Source organism: Myotis davidii, unplaced genomic scaffold, assembly GCF_000327345.1.
Source record: "Myotis davidii unplaced genomic scaffold, ASM32734v1 scaffold327, whole genome shotgun sequence".
In the NCBI taxonomy this organism is placed as follows: domain Eukaryota; kingdom Metazoa; phylum Chordata; class Mammalia; order Chiroptera; family Vespertilionidae; genus Myotis; species Myotis davidii.
This window is the reverse complement of record NW_006298628.1, coordinates 5,448,487-5,459,017: the sequence shown is the minus strand read 5'-3', so window position 1 is coordinate 5,459,017 and position 10,531 is coordinate 5,448,487. Positions and strand designations below refer to the sequence as shown.

Sequence of the window (10,531 nt, the reverse complement as noted above, 5' to 3'; positions counted from 1 at the left end):
GTATTGGACTTGACCACTTAAGTGTCACAAGTTTCTCAAAGAGGTAAAATACTAGTAGTCAGATCTGCATTTGTAGGCAGGTGTTTTGAGACAGAACCTTAACATTTATGAACTGTTGATGGCTTGAAGCCAGGAGTTAAGCTGTTATTTTTCAAACAGAGGCCCAGTGCACGAAATTCATGAACGGGTAGGGTCCCTAGCAGCTGCCCGCTAGGGGTGCCGCCCTCTCCCTGGCCGCCTACCACCGGCCTCGCCCCCTGGTCAAACTCCCAGTCGAGGGGGCAATTTGCATATTAGGCTTTTATTATATAGAACTGTCAATGGTTCCTTAACTGTGATTTTAAAGACAGAAGCTAGAATTTGTCTTAGGGACAAACCTTTCCTCTGTTTTGGGAGGAAGTTGGTTGGGCTCTCTCTTAGTCAAGTTGATATAAAATAAGTACCCTCTTGTCCCTGGTATAATCTCAAACTTTGGTGAAATAATCCAAGACCAACTGCAGGGATGAGGAGGGCCATTCAGTCTGTCAGGCTTCCCAGTATGAGATTTGGGGTTTACATTATTTTAGAGAGGATCTGAACTCCCTGCTGCCAGTTGGCTGAGGGCATCACTGATAAAGGACCACTTTAAACTAAATTCTCCATCTAAGGTTTTCAGATTACACACAAACCTGGGTAAATACAGACAACAAACTGTGTCAGGCTAGCTGTGGCTACAAATTCTCAGGGAAGATTTTTTTTCCCCTCTGCACAAAGCACCAAGTTTGAGACAGAAATTTTTTCTTACTGGACCCTCCTGCATGGTGGCTTTCTTTATCATGTACCCTTATTCTGAAGGCATAGTTCTTCAGTATACTAGGTTTATGTGGATATTTCCTGTTAATAGTCCCACTTTAGGCAAGCTCTAGACTCTCATCTCCTGTACCTTTACAGACACCATAAGGAAAGCTTAATATCTCCATGACTGAGCAGAATCCCACAGGGTGCAAGACAGCTTTCTCACTTACTTCTCTCCTAAGGTTCCTGTTTTCATTTCCTTTATCTGAGGAGTCTTTCTTTTCATAATAAGTCTGAAATAGGTTCTAAAAAGTACATACATACATACATATATATACTAATATAGATAGACACATAGGGAAGAAGGATGGAAGGAAGAAAGGGAGGGATAGAGAAGGGAAGGAGGGAGGGAGAGAAGAAGGAAGGAAGAGGAAGGAAGGGAAGGAAGGAAGGAAGGAAGGAAGGGGAAGGGAAGGAGGGAGGGAGAGAGGGAGGGAGGGAGGAAGGGAGGGAGGGAGGAATAGATAATGCACTTTAGTTGTTTCCACTAATAACATTTGGGATAGTGGCATTAGGAGTATCCAGTCTGCCATACTCCATGTCATTGAACTCCCGGGTTGCGATTCTTACTTTCTTAACATGCCTACCAGAAACAGCAGTCAATGGGCACAGAGAACCCTCCACAAATGTTTTTTCTCTCCTTTAAATTGGGCATCAGCATTTTTGTTCATTCACTCATTTGTCGTTCATTTGGTAAGTGAATATCAAGTGCCTACTATGTTTGAGCCACTATGAGACAACAAATCTACCAACTCACTGAAGTATGCACCAAACGAGTACAAATCAAAACCTGAATATGCCAGATTAACTATGTAAAATGCAATAATGAAAGTTCACTACACCAGGATCTTAAAATGTCTTATTATAGAAATTTTCAAACAAACACTAGAGTAGTTAGAACAGTATAATAAATCCCCATGTATCCATTTTCCAGCTTCAACAAATAACTCATGGCCAAACTTCCTTCATCTATACTTCTTCCGTCCCTCTCCCTCCCTCCCATTTTATTTGGAAGCCAATCAAAGACATCACATCCTTTCACTTGGAACTATTTCACTGAGTAAACCAGCTTTTAAAGCAGAGACCAAGAGTTTTTTCTGAGTTATGTCAAGTATCTAGAACCACAATGCATACAAACACCCACAGTTCTTATGGGCCATCCTTCTCAACCAATCAGAGCAACGTATCCTGACTAAGACGTCTGGGAAAGACAACTCTTCCCCACAGACTGCAGATTCTCTATGTATCACATCTGGGTGCAATAGCTTATCCATAATGAGGGGAGAAAGTTCAAAGTCCTCTTAAAACTACAGTGCTTATGATAGCTCTCCAAAATACTGGTCATACTTAACATTAATCATTAACACCCTCAGCAGAGTCTATCTATGAGGTAAAAATGTGCCTCCTATTAGTCATAAGGAAGTTTGGATCTAATAAATATTTTGCAGTCATCCAACAGCCTGGAATATCAGGGGTTGTAAATTCATGACTTATGTATGAACAAGAGTCAACAGGATCTGTATCTAGTTCTCAAGTGTAATTCTGAAAACTTAGCTGCTGTGAAATGCTACCTTGATTTCCTGTGATCATATAATAAGATTTAAAACCTACCAAGGCATAAAACTCAACGTGATAGAGGAGCCATCAAGTTTTCCTGTCCTTACGTAAACATGTGGAGGTCTTCACAACAGAAACTTTTTCTACTCAACAAAGGAGTAGATTAGATGACTGAACCCCATAAAATAGTGCTAATGTCCCATATTTCATTTAAATTTGAAATCTCAAAAGCCTACAAACACTAGCCAAAAAAATTGGTGGAATAACACATAGACAAAGTTATTTCTCCAAAATATTCAAAATGATTTTAAGCATTCTAATGAAATTTTAACTCACTTAAACATAATTGGATCCAGACATACTAGTAAGGAAGAACTGTACTAAAGAAGAGAACTTCAAAAACTATTATGTTAAACAACTGCACTTATATTCCTTTTTAGTTATAAAGCGAATTCTTTATTTAAATAATGCTTCTACACACCTGGATCATATGCCTTAGTGTATGAACCTCTTAGCTGAAACTAAATCACTGCAAAATGTGTATAATTTAAACAGTACAATTTTCCAGTGATTTTAATCAAACCTCCTTCTCCCCCACTAAGCAATAAAACAAATTAATTTTGTGAATACACATATACAGAACATGTGTCTATAAAAAGTTCTTCACTGCAGGTTTTAACTGCGGCATCCATTTTCAGAGTAATTTACAGCTTTTTAATAAGCAGTAAGATCTGCTTATGACGTATCCGGTCATTATTGGTGAGCTCTCAGGGAGTACTGGTTGATGCATAAATATACATATATATAATGTTCCATACATACCATATTCCATGGATAGCACATTCTATATTATCATATTCCAAATTATCATATTCCATATATATACATGGAGTATCATTCGGCCATAGAAAAGCAGGAAGTCCTGCTTGGAACAACATGGTGGACCTTGAGGGGATTATGCTAAGTAAATAAGCCAGACAGAGAAAGACAAATACTGCATGGTATCACTTATACGTGGAATCTGAAAGAGGAGGAGAAGGAGGAGGAGAAGTTGTCAAAATCATAGAAACAAAGAGTAGAAAAATAGTTGCCAGGGGCTGGGGGGTGGAGGAAACAGGGAAAGGTTGGTAAAAGAGGACAAAGTTTCAGCTATAAGATGAATAATGTCTCAGTATAAAATGTAAAACATAGTGACTATAGCAGATAACACCGTGTTGTATAACTAAATTTTATTAAGAGAATAGAACTTAAATATTCTCACCCAAAAGAAAAAAAAAATTAAGCATTGTTCTTTTTTTCTTTTTTTTTAATATATTTTATTGATTTTTTACAGAAAGGAAGGGAGAGAGAGAGAGTTAGAAACATCGATGAGAGAGAAACATCGATCAGCTGCCTCCTGCACAACTCCCACCGGGGATGTGCCCACAACCCAGGTACATGCCCTTGACCGGAATCGAACCTGAGACCTTTCAGTCCGCAGGCTGACGCTCTATCCACTGAGCCAAACCGGTTTCGGCTAAGCATTGTTCTTTATCACCATTGTGACTTATTATGTAGCCACCTCTGTCTTTTTAGGTACCCAAATTATTCATGGAGATTGCAAATATTCTTCATGTATATATTAGGATGAAAACATTTGCCAAGGCAGGTCCAAGAGCTAAAAGAACACCCTTTCTTGTTTTCTTTTGTTACCTTTATTGAAAAAAAAGAAACGGCCCCCGAGAAAAGCCTCTAAGAAATGCCTCTCGTGGTAATTTCTAGAAAGGAATTAAACAGATTGCTGTAAAAGGGGTGGAGGGAGCAAGGCAAGGTGGACTGTGGTGTCAACCCTCAGGTGAGATGTCAGCAGAGGAGGAGTGTCTTTCCTGTGAACACTATAAAAGGCAGTTCATTCACCACAGAGGGACAGACTCTGCTCCACCCATCCTGAAGCTACAGGTGCTCCCTCCTAGAATCCCCAATGGATTTCACACGCAGAAGCTTGCAAAGAAGCCTGAGTTCCTCCTCGCAGGCGTCTATGGTCAACATGTATAGGGCTGGGGGCAGGCAGCTCCTGGGGGCAGCACCCAGCGTCTATGGGGGAGCTGGAGGCCACGGCACCCGCATCTCAACCTCCAAAAGCTTGGTGAGCTATGGGAATGATCTCAACAAAGGCGACCTGTTTTTTGGCAATGAGAAGATGGCCATGAGAAACCTCAATGACCGCCTAGCAAGCTACCTAGAAAAAGTGCGTTCCCTGGAGCAGTCCAACCTCCAACTTGAGATGCAGATTAAGCAGTGGTATGAATCAAACGTGCCCAGCACCAGTCGGGACTACGGTGCATACTACAAACAAATTGAAGAGCTGCAAGCTCAGGTAAGGGATGATGCTGAGTTTTCTACTCCACTATGTAGCTGCATGATATATCAAGAGGGCTTATACATTAGGTGGGTTCAAATGGATGTTGTAAAGCAAATTAGGCTGAAATGCAACATCGATAAAAATGGTATATTCTATCATCTACCCTGACTACATAATAGGATGACTATGAATCATACTTTTTAAAGTTTTAAAACCTAATTATATATAAAATATAAAAATTTTATCCTCCAATCTTATACTCTGTATTTTTGTCATAGTTTACTAAGTCAGGGCTAAGAGAATAGTAAGCCTTTCTTTCTGAAAAAGCTAAATTTTTAAATGATAATAAATCTCTCTTAGTTTTTCACCTAGTTCCCATCAACTCTTGAAACCCCTGTCAATTTAGAGAGTTTCCTGTTTCCATTTATGTAAATGGTACAATATAAGTATTAGAATACTGTATCATTAGATTTCAATGATAGTTTTTCAGGGTAGAAATGAGGGGAAGGGGTATGGGTCTTACTGATAGCTGGACTTTTAAATGTCCTATTTAATAATCTGATCATAGACAGCAAGCAGTGAAGACACCACTTCCACAGTAATAAAATGCTCTATTGCCCCCAATTAAAATTTATGGCAATTGTATCAGAACCATGTCATCCAAGAAAGGTGGGGTTCTCAGTTTTATCGATTGTGTGACATAAAAGAAGACTTTGCTCCTAATTGAAGATCTCAGATATGACTCAGAGCATTTGCACTGCTGGAATATTCTTATCTAATCAAGAAAAGTGTCCCTTTTCTTTCCCTTTCTATTTTAACATTGGTGTTCCTTTAGACTGAGCAAAGGTCACTTACCAGCAAGTCTCTTTTTTCTTGTGTTGTATTAGACAGCAGTACAATTTGATGCAGATTCTACAGGAAGTTACTTTGGTGTTTCAGGAACTATGTGGATGTGAGAGGCCAAGGTGTTTAAATGGTCCTTTCTGCCAACAGGTCATTCTTCTCCAACTCCCACTACACACATTTAAAATCAGCCAACCATTCCCCCTACCTGCCTCATGGTTCATGTTTCTGAATCCACTATGGATTGCCTCAAACCCATGGACACAGCCATTTCTTCCATTTAGCTGGACAGCCCCTGTATCTGAAGGAAGGCAGCTCTTTCTAGGATGGGATAAGCTGAAAGAGATATGTCATTATAACATTTTCTACAAGCAGACTTCTGATCCATGTGCATCTTAGAGAATTCACCCAATAGGTGACAGCTACTTAAGAGCAAGGGCTTATCCATCCTGATAGCCCCCGTGCATAGCACAACTCCCACCACCTAAGTGTCCATTCATCAGCCAATATTTAGTCGACACTAACTAGGTGCTAGTTGCCATGCTGGACAATGGGAAATATGATGGTAAATGTAAGGTGACTTCGGGGGGAACAGGCATGGACAAAGGCAACATTTATCCCACACACATGGGGGACTGTGTAGGGCAATGAAGGCACAAGTAGTTCATCCACCCAGTTCTGTTTTGAGGAAATCGTGAAGGCTTGAAGCAATGAACGTCTAAGCTGACACATGGAGGAGGAGGAAAAAGAGGAGGGGCTCACTGAGTGAGAGGAGCTCAGAGAAATGTTCTAAGCAGGAATAAAGGCAAGGCACTCAATAAGGTTGGATGCCTCAAGGTGAATTAAAATCTCCTTTGATGAAATCACAAGAAAGCTGACCAAACTGTAAGACGAGCATTGCATTTTACAAATCTATTATGTTCAATAGCCATATCATTATTCTTCCTTTCCATTTTCATGTGGAAATGACTGAAATGAACATCATCTTTGATATAACAGCAGTCGTACCTGAGTATAAAGGCAGTCATTCAAACTCCTACCCAGCTGAAAATGTCATTCCTTCTCATGTGTTTTCCAGATCAAAGATGCTCAGCGGCAACACGCTCAGTGTGTCCTGAAAATCGATAATAGCAAACTGGCGGCTGAGGACTTCAGACTGAAGTAGGTTCTCTAATTCCATGGCAAAAGTTCCTGAAAAGGAATGTCTTTCAGTGGTCCTTCATGATACCAAGCTTTCCGTTGTTGGTAAAGGAGCTACCACTAAATAGTTTCAGAGTCTTGGCATGTAAAGGGTGTTAGAAACTATCTGGTACAGTCCCTCTCCCACAGTCTTAAGATTCCGTTACCCAGCGTGTAACTGAACACCTCCAGTAACTGCTGTTCTTGTAGGTTAGCTCTATCGTCAGAACGTTCTTTTTTAGTAACCCGGCATCTACCTTCTCACATACTGAACCTAATTCTGCCCTTTGGAATAATAACAAAGCAATTTAAAACTCTGACTAGGACCCTATCCAGTTTGGCTCAGTGGATAGAGTGTCGGCCTGTGGACTGAAGGATCTCAGGTTCAATTCCAGTCAAGGGCACATGTCCGGGTAGCGGGCTCAATCCCCAGTGTGGGACGTGCAAGGGGCAGCCGATCAATGATTCTCTCATCATTGATGTTTCTCTCTCTCTCCCTCTCCCTTCCTCTCTGAAATCAATAACTCTGCATAGCTGCCCGTCTGTTATCTAAAGAGAGTCATTTGTCTACCTTAGTAATTCTGCAAATGAGTCATCCATGTTCCTCCCACTGCGTACAAGTGTATGCCCAAAGTTCCAGGGGTGACGTGACTCTTGATGCTTTCTAGATTTCCAGTCTTTTACAATACAGTCTGATCAACCAAAGAACTAGGACGATGATTAAATCAGTTCAATCTGCTCCCTCTCTTGTAGTCATTTCACACTACATGTAATCAGAGTTGTACCTCAGAAACTGCTTCTACACTGGGGCTTCCTCACCTGAATTTGTACAACACATCTGCACTAACGAGTCCTTTATGTTTTAAAAGGGTGACATCTTAATGCTACAGGGATCAAAATGAAAAAAAAAATGAGAGCAGATCTGAAGATTAAAGCAGTAAAAGTTCATTAATTCCAGTCAACATCTGATTGTTCTATTTCATTATCATTTTTAAACATTACTACTTTAATAAAAATGGGAGTATATAAAATTTTAGAAGGGCATACATGAATTTTTAAGATAATTTACTTTGGATACATCTGCTTACAAAGTAATAAAAATAAATTGATCATGTATATTCATTAAGTAAATTTAGTTATTTTAATATCAATGAGAACCCTTTGCTGACACAATAATTAAAGAAATTTTTAAAATATATTTTTATTGATTTCATAGGAATGGAGATGAAGAGAGATATAGAAACATCAATGATGAGAGAAAATAATTGATCAGCTGCCTCCTGTATGCCCCCTACTGGAGATAGAGCCCACAACCAGGGCATGTGCCTCTCCCTTCCTCTCCCTCTCCCTTCCTCTCTGAAATCAATAACTCTGCATAGCTGTCCGTCTGTTATCTAAAGAGAGTCATTTGTCTACCTTAGTAATTCTGCAAATGAGTCATCCATGTTCCTTGTTAATATTTGTAAATATTTACAAATATATTTACAAATTTTTTCTTTGTAAATATATCCTAGAATTTAAAAATGTTTTTTATTGATTTCAGAGAGGAAGGGAGAGGAAGAGAGAGATAGAAATATCAATGATGAAAAAGAATCATTGATTGCCTGCCTCTTACATCCCCTACTGGGGATGGAGCCCACAATCTGGGCATGTGCCCTGACTGGGAAATGAATTGTGACTTTCTAGTTCATGGATCTACTCTCAACCACTGAGTCACACAGGCTGGGCTAGAAACTTTTTAAAGTAATTTCTGATTGATTTTTTTTAATCAAATCACAGAGATTATATATGGGGCAAATGATCTGATTCCTAGGCTCTCAGGAACATTTTTGAAATGTATAAAGCGGGATACAATAATGTATTGAAATTGAAATCCTCATATACTACATATAAACCTATCTCGTTATATTAAGATTATCTCTTCTATAATGGTTTCGGAAGGGCTCAGTTATCTCTGCTTATTAATTCACAGGTATGAGACTGAAAGAGGGATGCGCCTAACAGTGGAAGCTGACCTCCAGGGCCTGAGTAAGGTTTATGATGATCTAACCCTAAGCAAAACCGACTTGGAGGCTCAAATTGAAGAACTGAATAAAGACCTGGTTCTCCTCAAAAAAGAGCATCAGGAGGTAAAAAATAAATAAATAGATAGATAGATAGATTTCAGAAGTGGTACTGGGAATGGTGGAAAGAGGAGGATAAAGAAGACTGGGTGGTGGTGGTGATGGTGAAGATGACAACAATAATGATGTGACCCCTAACTTCTTTTCATAAGGTTTCTATCAGGAATAAATAGAGAAATATCTGGACCATAAAAAAAGCCCTGCCTATTATGTTCTTCCTTTTTTGACTCACTCCCAGTGAAAAAAGCCATAAAATGTATAAAGTCTTTTCTGCCCGGCCTCCTCTGAGAACACACTTCAGACTATAATCAGCCAGGATTTTCATTCTCGTAGGAAGTGGCCGGCCTACGCAAACAGCTGGGCAACACTGTCAATGTGGAGCTGATGGCTGCTCCAGCCCTGAACCTCAGCGCCATCATGGATGAAATGAGGCAGAAGTATGAAGTCTTGGCCCAAGAGAACCTTAAGAAGGCCAAGGAAGAGTTTGAGATACAGGTAATAGCATAATTCTAAAGGATAAGCAAATGTGTAGAAGTTGTCCTCCACAAAGAGATAACTCTTTCTTCCTTCTTCTCTTTTTCTTCCTTTCTTTCTTTCTGTCCTTTTTCCCTTGTTTACTTTTCTCATTTTTGGAATTTTAGACTGAAACTCTGCAGCAACAAGTCTCAGTGGACACTGCAGAGTTAAAGCAAGCGGAGGTTCAAGTAAAGGAGCTGAGACGCACCTACCAGAACTTGGAGATAGACCTCAACTCCCATCTGAGCATGGTAAAGCACATCTAACTTCCAGCTCTCGGTGTCGTGTCTGTTTACTAAGTGCCTGCATTAGGAACTTGGAAAGTAAGAAACCACCCCTCCCCTTGCAAAGCTGGCAGGGAAGCGGGCCAAACAACAGATTATGATTAAAGAACAGAAAGAAATCAAGGGAAAGGGCAATGAACTGTGAGGGTGCAGAGGAAGAAGATCTGGAAGATTTATAGTGAAAGTGGCATTTCAACTAGATCTGAAAACTTTAGTTTTTAAGCTAGAGAATAGGAGTAAAGACATTCTGGGCAAAGCAAATCAATCAGCATGTGACAAATTATGCTCTGGTAACAACCCCAAAATCATAGTGGCTCACAACACTGCATCCATCATGGTTTGGCTGCAGCTCTGGCTGGGGCATGCCAGTGTTGTGGCCCAAAGAAAAGAGCAATAGTTAGACCATGTGATCCCTCTTAAAGCTTCTCAGAAAAGGCAATTGTCAGTTTCACTTGCATCTCATTAGCCAAAGAAAATCATATGACCAAGCCTGGTGTTAACAGCATGAGGAAGGCTAATCCTCCAAATGAAGTGGCACCATAAACCGCAGGGAGGGGAAGCAAATATTGAAAACAATAATACAATATACAGTAAGAGAACAGTGAGTGCAAAGCTAAAAAAAAAACAAAAAACGAAAAGCTAAGGGTCCTAGCTGACTGACTGGGGTTGCCTAGAGGAAGAGAGTGGGAGATAAAGCCAGAATTATGCATGATGCCCATAACAAGATAACAAGCTACAGAAATTCCTCTCAAAAGATTAAAATTGAGCCACCTCTTAAATCAAATCCTCAAGAAATGTCCACTTTTTCCTGTGCTCGTAGAAACAATCTTTGGAGCAGACACTGCAAGATACCA

The 10,531-nt window shown here is 40.0% G+C and overlaps 1 protein-coding gene across 1 annotated transcript in view; it reads left to right on the top strand.

Annotated features, from left to right (window-relative positions):
- Positions 1-4,351: 4,351 nt before the first annotated feature.
- Positions 4,352-10,531, top strand: part of KRT20 (keratin 20, type I) — an 8,112-nt gene continuing 1,932 nt past the window's right edge. Inside the window, exons 1-6 of the mRNA XM_006774438.2 lie at positions 4,352-4,747; positions 6,654-6,736; positions 8,727-8,883; positions 9,211-9,372; positions 9,519-9,644; positions 10,498-10,531. Coding sequence (XP_006774501.1) covers positions 4,352-4,747; positions 6,654-6,736; positions 8,727-8,883; positions 9,211-9,372; positions 9,519-9,644; positions 10,498-10,531 — 958 coding nt within the window. The remainder of the gene's footprint in view (positions 4,748-6,653; positions 6,737-8,726; positions 8,884-9,210; positions 9,373-9,518; positions 9,645-10,497) is intronic.